The 14,884-nt window shown below is 38.0% G+C and overlaps 3 protein-coding genes across 20 annotated transcripts in view; 1 reads left to right on the top strand and 2 right to left on the bottom strand.

Annotated features, from left to right (window-relative positions):
* Ziz (dedicator of cytokinesis protein Ziz) overlaps positions 1 to 2,556 on the top strand; it is a 30,062-nt gene extending 27,506 nt beyond the window's left edge. For 7 of the 17 annotated variants that reach the window (XM_015172983.3, XM_015172988.3, XM_015172992.3 and 4 more), the window contains 3 exons: positions 317 to 527; positions 593 to 881; positions 938 to 2,556. In XM_015172983.3, the coding sequence (XP_015028469.1) occupies positions 317 to 527; positions 593 to 881; positions 938 to 1,181 (744 nt within the window). In that variant the 3' untranslated portion in view covers positions 1,182 to 2,556. The remainder of the gene's footprint in view (positions 1 to 316; positions 528 to 592; positions 882 to 937) is intronic. The other 10 variants (XM_032438714.2, XM_032438716.2, XM_015172981.3 and 7 more) reach the window with 6 other exon arrangements.
* LOC6628361 (uncharacterized) lies at positions 2,543 to 4,469 on the bottom strand. Of its 2 annotated transcripts, none has more exons than XM_032438719.2 (3): positions 3,338 to 4,469; positions 2,880 to 3,027; positions 2,543 to 2,818 (listed from the first exon to the last, which is right to left on the bottom strand). In XM_032438719.2, the coding sequence occupies exons 1-3, from the start codon at positions 4,267 to 4,269 to the stop codon at positions 2,786 to 2,788; spliced, it is 1,113 nt and encodes a 370-aa protein (XP_032294610.1). In that variant the 5' UTR covers positions 4,270 to 4,469; the 3' UTR covers positions 2,543 to 2,785. The 2 variants fall into 2 exon arrangements, with proteins under 2 accessions (XP_032294610.1, XP_002052550.2); XM_002052514.4 differs by having other exon boundaries at positions 2,889 to 3,027; positions 3,338 to 4,461.
* A 439-nt stretch (positions 4,470 to 4,908) lies between these two features.
* On the bottom strand, positions 4,909 to 12,627 carry LOC6628362 (uncharacterized). The gene is made up of 2 exons (XM_002052515.4): positions 12,483 to 12,627; positions 4,909 to 5,899 (listed from the first exon to the last, which is right to left on the bottom strand). The coding sequence occupies exon 2, from the start codon at positions 5,859 to 5,861 to the stop codon at positions 5,202 to 5,204; it is 660 nt and encodes a 219-aa protein (XP_002052551.1). The 5' UTR covers positions 5,862 to 5,899; positions 12,483 to 12,627; the 3' UTR covers positions 4,909 to 5,201.
* Positions 12,628 to 14,884: the final 2,257 nt, after the last annotated feature.

The following is a 14,884-nucleotide window of genomic DNA, read 5'->3' as shown; positions in this document are numbered from 1 at the left end:
ATCATATTCATATAAAGTTAAATATTTGTTTTCTGTGTGCAACAATATTAATCTATTAGCTTGATAATAAAATTGTGAACATTAACAGTAATATAAATTTATATTTAGCAGAACTACATACTTCTTCATAATTTTCATACCTGGCATTCTGATGTGCGCCATCTGTTGCTCATATTTTTTGATATTTGTTAGCAAGATCGTAAAGAAAGAGATGAACGCCATCTGTCCCTCGTTTTCACGGACAGTTTCAGTTTCTATTGCTCGACTATATAAATTATTAAGAGATTTAAATAATGCTCTTTTTCATCGCTTCCAGGTAAAAGTTGACGAATTGGATGCGAAACTAGCCTACATACAAGTCACCCATGTGATACCCTTCTTCACCAAAGACGAGCTCGATCAGCGTCTGAATGAGTTCGAACAGAATCATGATGTGGACACATTCATGTATGAAACGCCCTTTACCAAATCCGGCGCAGCGCGTGGCAGCGTTGAGGAGCAATGGAAACGCAAAACGGTCATTAAGAGTGAGTCGAAACGAAGCATTTACTTAGATCAACGATCAGTTAATTGAGCTTTTTTCTGTTTGCAGCTCAATATTCGTTTCCGTACGTGCTCAAACGTATACCCGTCAAATCGCGTGAGATTATCGAGCTGAGTCCCATAGAGGTGGCCATCGATGAGATGCAATCAAAGGTTTCAGAGCTGGAGGAAATTATTTTGCCCCCGGCGGATGTCAAGAAGTTGCAGCTGCGCCTGCAGGGCAGCGTGGCAGTTACCGTGAACGCAGGTCCATTGGCCTATGCGCACGCCTTCCTGGACGCTAAGGTGATCAAAAACTTTTCGCTGGATCGCGTTGAGGATCTGAAGGATGTGTTCCGGTAGGCAACAGCTTAATGAAAAGTAACCATTGATCCAAATACAATTTCTCATACAGAGACTTTATTGGTGTCTGTCACAAGGCACTGTGTGTAAACGAGCGCATGATCAGTGCCGATCAGAAGGAGTATCATCATGTGCTCAAGGAGAACTACGAGAAGCTTTGTCAAGCGCTCAGTGAGTTACTCCAAGATGAGTCATTCCAGCCGCTTAGCGATGATGCCGACACAGCCGCCCAGCGCAATAGCATGGCTTTATTCAATGCGATCAGTGGGGCCTCACATAACTCAAGTACAGCTTAAGTTCAAAACCAAACAAAAACAAAAACAGTTAAAACAAATACCAACCAATACCAATACCAATACCAATACCAATACCAATACCAATACCAAAATACACACATACTACGCACAGCTACTAAAAACGGTTTTAACAAAAGCAACGTAGAAGCATAAATTGTAGCTTTTAACTTGTTTGGTGTTCCTTTGTAATGATGTTTGATCTTTGATCTTTGACCTTTGATGTTTGATGTTGTCGTTGTTGTTGTGGCAGGTAAACTCTGAAATTCGCCCCATACCTTGGTTTGTGTCTCTCATCTAACGGCTAAACGCACGCATACATATGACTAACGCCCAGGTATTTGGCCATCACTAAACAAAACTAATCTTATTAAGCAATTGATATACTTAAAAAAAAAAAACGTAATTAGCTGTACTAATTGCTTAAACCCTACCGAAAAGCCAGCCAATTCACGCATTTAATTCAAATTTTTGTTTTCTGTTTTAGGTTTTGGTTTTGCCGTTTATTAAAGTCCATGCAAACACCAGCAAATGCCACATATAAATCCCACACAAACAATACAGCATATAGCAGTATACTATATATACGATATACAATATATACGAACACGCACACATCCACCACACGATAAACGAAATTGTAACTAATGTTTCCACCAGTTGACCAAGTTCCAGTACACATGAGAAACACTTGTTAATTCATAAACCCGATTAGCATAACGAATTATTTAATTGTTGTTAAATTTTAAGTAAATTCATATTTGTATATACATCTAAGAACTTAATTTTGAATGTACATTATTTTTATTGATTTTTTATTTCATTTTTATTTTATTTTATTTTTTTTTTTTTTTTTTGTGTATTTTACGCATAATTTATTGTTACACGTACGATATTTCCAGTGTGAAGCATGACTAAAAAAAACCTGATATAAATTTAAATTCCTAAACTTACTTCCTGTTTAACACTCAATGCGTCCCTTATTAGATAAAATCTGCTAGCTTTGTGTCTTCAACTTACAAATTGTTTGATAATGAAATTATAAAAAACACTTTACCTAACAGAGCTGCAAAACTATTTATAGCATGTGCGCATGTGAATTAAATATTTAAATCTAAATCAAATTTTGTCCCAAAAGAGAATATGCACGTTTAGATTGGACATATTTCTCAATTGCAACATTATCGATGGTTATGTAGCTCTTATACCTAAAGCAATTATTTGTAAACTTACGATATGCCTAGATTTAAGTTCCAGAAGCAACAGAACTTACCAAAGTATTTAAACAACTATGATACAATTAAACATGAATATATATTTACATGCATTTTCTAGTGAAATCCAATAATGTACTAAATAAAATATTTGTTAAACAAAATGAGTATAATTTGTTCTCCCTTTATTTGTCCTGTTTTAGTGTTAAGCAGAATTGGCAAATTAAAATTTTAATTCTTCTACGCTGCGATATTTCATTAGTTTAAAGAACTAAACATCGCAAAGACTGTTCTGTAAAATTAAAAGAATTATTTTACTGGTCCTTAGTTCCCTTAGTCTCCCTTAGCTATGTGCATATATTGTACATAGTTATATTAAATTTCAGTCAAGTTCTAATTGTTAGTCGCTTTCAAGAGACTCATACGCTGCAAATATTGAGAATGATTAATGATTGTTCTCATCGGCAGCAATATTTATCATATTAACCTGGCTTACCTTTTGCACCTGTGACTGGCGCATTTGGGAAGTGTACGTGCTCCGTGGGGCGAATTTCTGGGCACCAGTCGTCAGGCCTTTCTTTATGATCTGTCCTAGGCTTTGTCGGGGCGTGTGGATACCCTTATTCGATTTTTTTCTGAGTGCAGGAAAATGGTATGATTGGTTTGTGATTGGAAAAATAAATTAGAAAAATCAATTTATATAAAGTCTTAATATTGAAGATTAAAAAAAATATTATTTTTTAATTAACCAAAAGTAGGATTTTTAGATCCGAGTCTTTTTCAGTAGAATGCCAGACATCTACGGATAACTAGGATCCGGGCTTGATCCCTGGCTAGTGTTGATATAACTACTTATATCCAATATGCTATGCATTAAATAATAATTATACTATTTCTCGAGCTCAAAACGAATTGTTTAAAGAAATATAGTCGCAGAGCACATACTCGTATTTGGGTTCTTGCTTAATGTTCACTATTTTTTGACGCGTCTCCGTTTTGGAACGGCCTGTCGGCAAACTGTTCCAATTGCCAGTGTTGACACAATGGTGCACTTTGCTAACAATGCTTGGTCTAGCAAGCGTGGTACGAACGCCATTCAGATGGAGAGGTTCTGGCTGCTGCTTCTTTGGCAATGTTTCCCTTGCCGCTGTTGTGGTGGCAATTATTTGATGAACATTATGCATGTCCTTGCTGGCAGAAACTGAGCAGGACTTGCGCTTGATCTCCGGCATGGGTTTGCTCTCTATTAAAGGCTTGGTCTCAATTAATTGCTTGCTAGCTGACTGTTGGTCGAATGCCGGACGGCTTGAACACTCTTCATTCCACTCCATTTTATCGTTGAGAACATCGCCCATGCGGACCATAAAATTGGCGGCCAACACATTGGGCAGCCTTCTTGGCATGAAGGAGCGGTCGCTTATTTCCAAATGAAGCGCCGAGTTCTGGCAAAGACTTTCGTCCAGCATCTGCTTACCAGTCACACCATGCTCTCCCTTAAACTGAACATTGATACCCTGGCCATCCGGGGCCAGACTCAACTTGATCGCCTTTAATGGCATAAACTTGTCTCCCAGTTGATGCAATAGCTCGAATAGCTGCCTCTGGGCCTGCAAATAGGATGCATCGCCCACAAATTCACGCTGAGCCAGCGTGGTCGTAGATGTTGCCTCTGTTTTCAACTGTTTCTTTTGGCAACTCAAATTCTTTTTATTATTATCATTTTTACCGCCCTTTAGATACGATGGAATAAACTCCAAGGCGTACGGGTTAAGCGAAGATTCGCCCTCACCGTCGGGCTCTATATAAAGATTTGGCATAGATTTGCACGGTAGTTCCTGCTTCCTTTCGCTTCTGTTTCCCATTTTATTGGACTGCATGACTAGGCCCGAAACGTAACTGAAAATGGGTTTGAATAGCTGTAATTGTATCTAGGTGGTAAACAATCTAATAATTTATTATTTGTACTTTAATGTGTAAAACTGTATGAGTGTTAAGAAATAATGTATTTGTTTCAAATGATCAAAAATTCAAAAGTTGCTATGGAAACTGTTCGATTTAAAAACTAAGGCATCCTAGTGTTCCGGCTGTGGCTCAACTGAACAATCCCAACAACAGAGCTGAAATGTGAAAAGATATTTGAAAATTTATTAAAAAGAGCAGCCCCACCATTGTGGCGCCATCTATGTGACAGCTTTTCATTTTACTTCGAAAGCTCAGCTTGGATGGATCGACTTTCGGGTTTTTTCTGGGAAGATTATCAATAAAACTGCACTTCAGAGGCATCAGAATAGTTCATATACAAAATATTTTACTTACAAATCTACAATTATTAACATTTTTATGTCAAAACATATTTATGAAATTCTCTCTAAAGACGAAGAGAGAGAAATAGTAAAGAGATTTATTTGCAAATGAATGTACACAATTCTCTAGCCAAAGTAGCCACCGGATTGCAGGATGAAACTGAAATCGTCGATTATGCTCCGAAACAGGATACTTTGTAAAATCGCTTCAAGTTGTATTTTTATTAACAATTTTTTAAAATTATTTAACAATTTTGTTTTTGTTTTTTTTTTTGTTGCGCGAATCGTCGTTGGATGTGTTATTCAAATTTTTGCTTTTAGAATTTGTAGTAAACAAAACCATAAAAAAAAAACATGAACGGAATTGGCCAAAAGCGCTGGGCAAGCATCTGATCAATCAGTCAATCAGACAATCAATCAGGCTGCCCCGTTTAATGCTAGATAAATATTTCTTGTGTTTCCTGTTTATCATTTTTTATAAGCTTATTTTAAGTTTTATTTTAGATTTACAAGCGCACATTGGGATTTCGGGAGCGCACAAAATTGAGCAGCTCATCGGAATCCTCGCAGACGAAGGGCTTGATGTGATGGCAGGCGACGTCGTGCCACTTGATGCCATCGTTGTAGAAGTTGTTCAGAATGGAAAGGCAGCTCTCGTCGTTGCCCTGGGCAGCCTCGCGGTTATCCGGCTGCGGTTGGTTGTAGCCGCCCGTGTGCGACCAGTCGCCGGTATTGCGCTGCGATGTGGGTCCAATCTTGCCGCCAGAGCCGGACCAGAACCAGCCGTTCTCATTGGGCGGCTGCAGATCGGGCCGATCGCAGCCAGCGAAATTGCACTTTCTGCCCGACGTCCAGATGTAACGCACATTGCCACGCGCGATGCGCTGCTTCACAAAGTCATTCTCCTGGGGCGTCTCCAGCGAGACGGCATCCATGCAGTGCCGCCGGCAAATGTTGCGCGCATCCAACCAGTCCACCTCCAGGCTGCGCGTCGGCGCATGCTCCCAGCTGAAGAAGTATGAATGCGAGACGCCTCGGGCATCCCGGTAGGTGGCATGCCGCACACGATTGGCGCAGCTGCGCGGATCCGGCAGCGCCAGACGACGCTGGGCCAGAGCCACGGTGGCGCTCACCGCCAGCAGCAGCAATGTGCGCAGCACAAACATTTTCAAGTGGGCGTGGTTCGGTTTAAATCTAAAAATTGCTGCAAGTGTAAAAAAAAATCAAAAGTTGTTTCGATTAAGCGCAAATTGAAACTGTTTTGCTGTTCAGATATGCTAGTTGTCTTTTTTTTTTTTTTTGAGAATTGCCGATTGACCCATCGCCCAAAAGGTGCCCAACCCATTTCCGCTCGGATGAGTCGACATCTTTTTATGCAAAATCAGTGATTGGAAATATTCGATCGGTCACTCGGCTCGATTCTATCGATTTTGAGCGATTTTGACTGTGCGCTTTGTTCGGTTTGTATATGGAATTTGTCGCTGACAATTGTCAATTCGCACAGTTTGATTTCCATTCGCCTAATTGAGTAGTTTTTCTTTTTTCTATTTCAATTCGTAATAGGTTCGGCAACGGCCTTGCTCAGCGACCCCCTCAATCAGCCCTGTTTCGTAATCATGAGAATTCCCCGAGCATATTCAGCTTGACAACAATCTCTAAGCTGGATTAACGCTTTAATAACTGTGCATGCAAATTAGTTTATTGTTTTATGCTTTTATCTATTATAAGTTATGGCTAAAACCCAGCAAATTAATATGCAAATTTTATGGTCTATTGATGGCAGCTGTGGCTCAGACTCAAACAAAATTGCAGCTGTCGATGGGCTTATATAAATATGTTTATTGCAATTAAATCCGGAAAGATAAGTTTTTGCATTTATTAATGGGTTAAAGAAGATGCAATGATTTAAAGCCTGGCTTAAAGCTATGCAATAAGTCAAATGCACCTCGAAAGTTCAAAGTTTTAATAGTTTCTCAAGAAAGCATGGATCACAATGCCAGAGTTTAAATATGGCTATAAATAAATATAAAGCATGCTGTGAATAATTACAAATAGTCAAAACTAAAGTAAACTTGGGAAAACTTTAATAGTTCTTAGATTTTTCATGTTTCTACATTTTTAGTAACTTTTCACTGCCTCGCAAATAACATAAATAAATTTTAAAAATATATATATACAGTTTTTTATTTATTTTTATATTTCACTGAGAGATGAGGCTACTTTTATAAATGGGAGCGCAGAATCTAGCAGTCGGGCATTTCCAGTCTAAAGAAAAGTTTAAATTAAAAAATCGTATAGTAATCCATAAATCAAAGTGCTCTTCACTTAAATAAACATTTAAAGCAAAGCAAGAGCGTTATTAAGTTTTGTCTGTTGCCAACAATTTCAACAATTTGTGCCCGCATAAACTCTTGACCTTTACCCAATTGCCTGGTTGCCAAGCCCAAGCTTCAAAGAAGAAAATAACTGACCTAAGCCAACAGCAAACACTGTGCTACAAGAGAACTGAGACCAGGGCTAACTCTGGGGCAGGGCACATGCCATACCCGATACCCGACAGTTTCTAGCTCTTCACTCAGAGTCTGGCGTTGCATACCAAACAATTTGTTTTCTTGGAGAAAGTTGTATTGCTCTATACTTGTTGTTGTTGTTGTTTTTGTTGTTAATTGTTGTTGGGCCATATATAACACACACACACACAGTTGGCTGAATATTCAACTGTCCAACTTGACTCTTCCGTCTGATAACAGCGCTAACGACTTTGGTTTTGTTTTGCTTTTTGGTTTTTTTTTTTTAATTTTTTACCAATTTGTGCCACGCGCAATTGTCAGATATTTTGTTGTGCATGTTTTTATTATATCTCACTTTTTCACGGCTTGTAAATTTTGTAATTTAAATTTCCGTTGCCTCATTTGCTCTTCCTATGTGCATTGTCTATTTCTTGTCGAGCTAATTGTCGTGGGTAAGACGAAAGGCCTAAAGCAACACAAAAAAAAAAAAAAAAAAAAAACACAAATCGAATAAACAAAAACCAAATTCGAATACAATTGCGGGCTCTTTACTGGTATTTGAAGTGGCCAATTGTTTTTTTGAATTTTGTTAACGCTGATGAATTGTTATGCAATTACTGTTCAAAGCATTTCGTTGAATATTTTAATTTTTGTATTTTGAGGCACTTGTTAATTGCGTGGATCAGTTTTTGGGAGAAAGGCATTTGATATAGCTAACACCATGTGTATAAACATTATGACTAATAAGCGAGGAGCTCTACAACTTAAATGCCACTTAATACCTTATAAAAATGGCAAGAAAACAAAGCATAAAACAATTCAACCTTCAAAGCGTGCTCAATAGCCAAATAAAATTAAAAGACAACAAATTAAATGTTTACAAATTTTGCCTATTTTTCGCTATTAACGTGCACATCTGTGCAGCATTCCAATATTTGTCTGCGGCTTTGTGTACGTTTAATAATTTATTCCATGCCTGGCCATGTGGCATCTGCCTTAACATTTGGCCTGTCCATGCAGCTGCATTCCTAGCTGCATTCCCCCCTCCTTCCATTACCAGCATACCCCCTTTCTGCATACGACAATTAATCTCCGGCTTATGCACTTTTTGCAGTCAAATCTTTAATATCATCTAATCGCAACTGGTTTTCACACTTGTGTAATTTTACGTATTTCCTTTTTTATATTTGACTACAATTTTTATTTATGTATCACGAGTTTTTAATGCGTCAATAAACCAGAAATTTTTGATTTTATCTTGTTTATACATTTTACACAATTTTAGCTGTCGAATCATGAAATGCCATAAAACACAAGAGTGTGTGAAAATCTTGAAAATTTTAACAATTTGCAGCGGTCTTCAAATGTTTTCCTATAATTGAATTTTCAGCTAATACTTTAAGCCAATGTGCACATTAAAGATCTTGGTACACAGAAAATTAATTATTTCCATGGCTGTCAAGAGAATTCAATTAATAAGAGCTTAAGGCTAAGGATTTTAATTATGTATTACTTAATTTTTAATAAAAAGTTCGCGATTACAGTGCAATACTTTAGATGCGAACTAAAACATTTAAAAGTTAAAGATACACTTTGATATTTGATACTGATTAGATATGAATGATAATATTTCTGATTCCACATATTGTATCAATAATTAATTATCAATAATATATAATTGGAATAGGCAGATATTGAAAATATTAAGTTGAAGGACAAAGTTTATATAAATCGGAAGAAAATATTGTTGGATATGCCAGAAATTGCATTGGGACTCATACGAACGTTAATGTAATATACAATTTTATCTGATTTTGCAAGAACCTGAAATATATGGGATTTCAAAAGCCAACAAAGTTGCCAACAACCAAAACTAAATTAATAAGTTATACGTTAGATTCTGTATGAACGCTTTCTGTCAATTGGAAATCAATAGAAAAGCAGATAATTTCAACTCATTTAATTTGCCAGAGAAATCAGTTGGCTATAAGGCAGTTGGTTTTGTTTTGTTGTTTAGCTCGTTCGTTTTGTTTGGCTAATGCTCGTATGTAGAACGCAGCGTTGAGACGAGTTTTTCTAAACATGATGCACCGATGACAGCAATTATAAAGAAGACGGATTTGCCAACCACAAACAACTGGCAACAACTTCTACACTAACTAAAGCGACTGGCAACAACAACTAGTTGCTTGCGGAGGCAACAACTGGGCGGCTCTTGGCCAAAAGTAGGTCTGCGACAAGCCTTTGTGTGTCTAGTTAAGTATGTTGGTTTGTTCTGTTTGCGTTTGTTAATGTCAATTAGAAGCATGCTTCGAGAGAACGGACTGTGGCAATGTTGCAACAATTGTAATGGGGTTCAAGAGTTCGAGGCGTTGGAGCGTCTAAAGGGCTGCTGTTAAGCAAAGCAGGATGCGCTGTTAACTGTTAAGAAAGTTGCACGCGGATGCAACGGCTGCGGCATTTAATTGCCTCAACAGGTATCAGGTACCTGGTACGCGGTACGAGGTATGTGGTAGAAGCGTAAGAGGTTTTCTGGTAAACAAAGTCGCGCAAATAATATGTAGAAAAACTGGACAGACTGTGGAAGAAAGTCTGCCAGTTGCGAGCAAGTTTGCGATCGTCCCAGACAAGCAGACACCTGGACAGCACCACAGTGGGACAGTGGGACAGATGAAGCAGCAGCCAGCAAAGGAGCTGTCGGGTTGGTCAGCAAGGTGCGTTACTTTTACTGCTCAACGGGCACAGCTACAGCTACAGCTACAGCTACAGGTTCAGGTTTTTTATTTTTGTAGGCCTGTAACTGGCAAAAAGTACAACAACAACAAAAAAAATAAATAACAATAACAATGCGACGAAATGATAGTGAAAATATTTTCAGTTTTTGGTCATGACATAAAGATGTGTGTGCACATCTATAAAAAGATACGAACGATGTGAAGATGCGTCTCCTGAACGCCAGTACTTAATCTTTTGGCTACCCATTTTTGGCCGCAAATGACAAACTACGAAACTTGACGCAACGCTAATGAATTGAATAAATGTTTTTTTTTTTTTTGTTGGCTTGTGGGCGAGTACTGTCTGAGCTGTGCTTAGAGAAAGGTAGACACGAAAAATGGTACAAAAATCAAGTAAACCAAAGAGCGAACAATTTAAAGTCATAGCTGCAATCTTTGAGCTGATGATGATGATGACTGGTACAAGTTAACTGGCCAAGTTAATGATCATGACTGGCTTTTGCATTTGAGCCAAATTGTTAAATGCAATTTGTCAGCGTCTGCACAGGGTCTTAACACATTTGTCACAGTCCCAATTGTATATATACCGCTTAAATTACATACAGAATTCCAAGCGGGGGCTTTAGTTAACTTTCCTCTGGGTGTCTGTTGGCAGATCAATGCGGATTGTTTTGCGACTTTCGCGCTGAATCAAAAATAAATTATTTGTTGTCAATTCGGCAGCCTTGAATTTGCAGTTGCCAGTTGCCAGTTGCCAGTTGCCAGTTGCCAGTTGCTGGAGACGTGACTTGCGATTTCTTCAGAGGAATTTTATTGCAGTTGTCTTTGGCAGACAGCTCTTCTGGAGATTGCCTGCATTTATATGGTCACGATGCCCAAAACTTGCTCATCAGCTGTGTAATTTGCTGATCAGCAGCTGCTTTGGCACAATAAAAACAAGACCCAAAAGAATGTTAAATGCATTTTTGTTATCTGGTTGCCGTTCATATGCCTCAACCCCATAAAGCATTATGAGCATGTTTTATGTTTACGACCTCCAAGCTGCAGTAGCAGTTAGCTCATGACCGTAGCCTGACATTTTGGCATATTGCAAAAAACATACGAAAAACTAATAAAAAAAAAATAAAACAAAAATAAAACAAAATTTGCATGCGGCTGGAAAATTAGATTTTCCGCTCATTTGCACTGAGGCGGCCAAATACAAAACATATTGCGCAATCTTCTGCTTGAATGCATGTAATTTGGTAGCCACACACACACACACACACACACACACACACACATACACACGCGCAGTCGGGGGTGTGCATGTATGTGAGTGAATGGGTGTGGGCTGTTCTCGCACAGAAGCGTTTTAACAAAAACTAGGGCATGCTTAATTGCAACTAGATAAGCACCTCGGCAAATATGGAACCTCAAGTATCTGCTTAAATGCATCTGTATTTATACTGCACCTATCTGATGAAAAACTAAAGCTCTGAGTTCTAATAGAAGGGCCACTGAAACAAGGCTAAAATTGACTACTTATATTGTTTTTGGTTTGAATAAGAAAACAATCCCTTTTTATCTTAACATTTTGATACGTGTAACTGTTAAGATGCATTTCATAAGTCAATATTTTTTTTATGCAGAGAATCAAAGAATTTTGGAACAAGTTCAGGATCGAGAAATATTATATACGACTAATTGTGTTTTATTTTCATAGAAATAAAATCGAATATATCTGTACTTTATATACTGCACATATTTTGCATTCGAATGCATGGCTGAGTGTTTATTTTGAAACATTCATAATGATTTCTTTTGGGCTAAAATTCTATTTAACAAGAATAAACGCCATAAAATACCTTTGCATTTATTGTCATTTAGGAATTTTATCTACTCAGATTATATGTATTTATCCAGAAGAATCAGAATGACGAGTTATTAGGGAAATTTCTCACACCTCATCTATCAGTTTCAACACAAGCTAGTCTCTCAGTTCTAAAACTACATTTATAGCCTAGATCCGTATTACGCGGAATCGGATCACTATTCTATATAGATGCTATGTGACTAATCGGATTTAGTATTGAAAACTTATATTGTTGTTCCACCCAGCACGTACAAATCCTCGAAAATCGATCTCTAAAATGTGTGCGGAATCTTCAGCTATATTTCAGCTTGGGGTTTTATTTGGAAGTTCCAGACTTTTATATATTTGAAAATTTAATTATTCATATGCACACAGAAAAGAATTTCTACATTAAAACAGGTCTAATACTGTTTTTAACACTTAAATCTATTTATTTTTTAAAAAGACCTAATATATCTTTATTTTTTTGAGGAAATCAGCGAAGCATTCCAATTTGACACCGAGTAGCGAAGGTTTTACATTTCTTAACTAAGCCTATTTGGCAACCATCTACAGAGAGCTTCAGTTTTCAAAATTTGCACTCAAAAATCCACTACACAAAGTTGGGTAAGACACAATTCTGGCTGGTTTCTTTAAAATTTCAACAGTTTTTTAGTTTATCCCTAAAGGATGTGCGTAGATAATCACCTTGTACAATATGTATTTACGATGTTAACACCACAAACGAGTCAGCGATGTTTGCTTGCTGAACGAGAATGAAAAATGATGTACTTGTAATTGTTTTATGGTGTGTGGAGAGAGACAACCGCACGCAACGCTTCACTTTTACCAACTGAACGCAACGACGATCTTGCCACGGTTTATAGCTTGTCCCCAAAACCAAAAACAAAAAGCAAAAAACAAACAAAACAAAAGCAAACGGAAAAGCAAAAACAAAAAAATAAGGTGCACAACTAGCCAAAGACAACAACAAAACGAACAGCATTGGCGCTGCGGTTGCCGCTCGAACACGGCTCAAACCGCGCTTGTCGCGCATTTATGCCAGTGTGTGTGTGTGTGTGTGTGTGTAAGCCGATGGCCAAAACAAACAGCCCAAGCGAGTCAAGTGCTCGAAACCAAAGCGATTTCCACTCAAACTTCAGTTGGACATCTCATTGTTAATTGAGTTATGGCCCAGTAAATCGCCAGTAAATTACACCTCACACACACACACACACACACATACTCACGCACACTCGCTTAACTGTGTCAGTATGTTAGGTTTGAGCTGCAGTTGCCTGATGGTTCGAACAACATGTGTGCAGGCGCGTCGCTCCTCGAAACAAGTTTGTCGCCTGAGTCTTTTGTTAAGCCTGTTGCTTTGCGAATTTTTTGCTTTTTGGTGAAAAATAATAGTAATATATAAGGAAAAATGCAAAATATTTGATGCCGTTACGCGTTTTGTTTAAACAAATGATTAGCGATTTATTTATTTATTTTCTTATTTATATATTTCTTCGCTTTTGTTGTGCCCCCTGGCGGCACAAAAAAAAAAAAAAAACACTTTCGTGACTTATCAACATTTTATTTACATTTCACTTATGTAACTCAACAAGGCGCCTGATCAGTCAGGGGGCTATAAAACTGTGTCAATAATGTCAGTAAAATCAATGAAGCGCTGTTGCTTCCGGCACAATTTGTTCATCATTAGCCAAAAGTGGGGAGAAAAAAACAATATATAAACAAAATAAAAAGCAACAAAAACCAAAATTAATAAAAGGCACAAAATAAACGAAAACATTTTAAAATATTAATTGTTTTTGTTGGCTTTAATTGTAGCATTATTGTAGGGTCAGTTTCATGCTCAGCCAGCCCCTAAATTATTATTATATTTTGATTAATGTTGTGTTGATGTGCTTGTGCTCAAGCACATCAAACATTTTAATTAATTTTTCATGTTAAGCCTACCCGCAGATGTTTTATGCTTAGCTCATTGCAAGCGCAATATATCGAGTATTGAATTCATTTGAGTTTTACAACTTTTCAGGTGCGCACTTTCAAAATTCAAGTTCACGACAAGGCAAAAGCGCATCCTCACACGCACTTTGCCATTCACAGATTGTGCATCTTCAAATGCATCGCAAATGATTGGAGCAGCAGCCGCAAGGTCATTGAGTAAATTAATTTTAATTGCAACTCATAATGTTTGCTCGAAGCTACTTCAATCGAAACCGAATTCCATATCATATATAATAGACCATAATGTTGCCGTGCATCTTGACTTTGAGCGCATTCGTTCAACTGATTTATGCAGCAAAAGCAAAACCAACCAGCAGCCCATTTTGGCAGATGTGTGAATAAATTTAAGTGTGAACATTGCCAAATTGCAGTTTGTCGATTGATAAAATGAACGGAGCCTGAACTTGAACTTGAAGTGGCGTCGACGTCGAGTGCCGCAACAAGCTGCTGCTGACTTGCAAACTGAGATCCGAATAAAAGATTCGTAGCGCCCTAGCCATAACTGTGGCTGCAATTAGATTTGGGGCCCAAATGACCCCCGCCAGGCAGTGCTGGCAATGAAGGCAATTTCAAATTGAGAGCCAACCAAGTTGTCTGATATTAAAGCGGCTTACCATGAAGCTAACCGCTCGAGGCTACATGCATATTTATACATATATATATATATATATATATATATATATATATATATATATATAAACATGTACATGTTCATGTACACAGATGGATGTGGTTCACTGTGTAGGCTGCTTTTCACTTTTCTCTCTGCCGCAACCCACGCCTCACCCGGCTGGCGCTTAATCAGCCATTTGACATCTTGCGTCATTAAGCACGACAATTTTTAATTGCGTTTTAGGTTTTTGGCTCATTGCAGCGTTGAGTTTATGTAACATTTTTGAAAATTGGGCTTTGTCTAAGAAATGTGTTGTCATTTAATTGAGCATTACGACTGCCTCTGGGCGCTGATATGCCAAACCCCCCACCCCTCCTTGGCGATTCCAAAAACCCGCCATATCCATACACAAAGTCAGGCAAGGCCGTTTAGCGGCAGAATCTTCAAGAAGTGCGCGCACAAAGCGTAAACAATGATA

This window comes from Drosophila virilis, chromosome 4 (genome assembly GCF_030788295.1).
Source record: "Drosophila virilis strain 15010-1051.87 chromosome 4, Dvir_AGI_RSII-ME, whole genome shotgun sequence".
Lineage (NCBI taxonomy): Eukaryota > Metazoa > Arthropoda > Insecta > Diptera > Drosophilidae > Drosophila > Drosophila virilis.
Note: the sequence above shows the minus strand (reverse complement) of the source record. Positions and strands in the feature narration are given on the sequence as shown.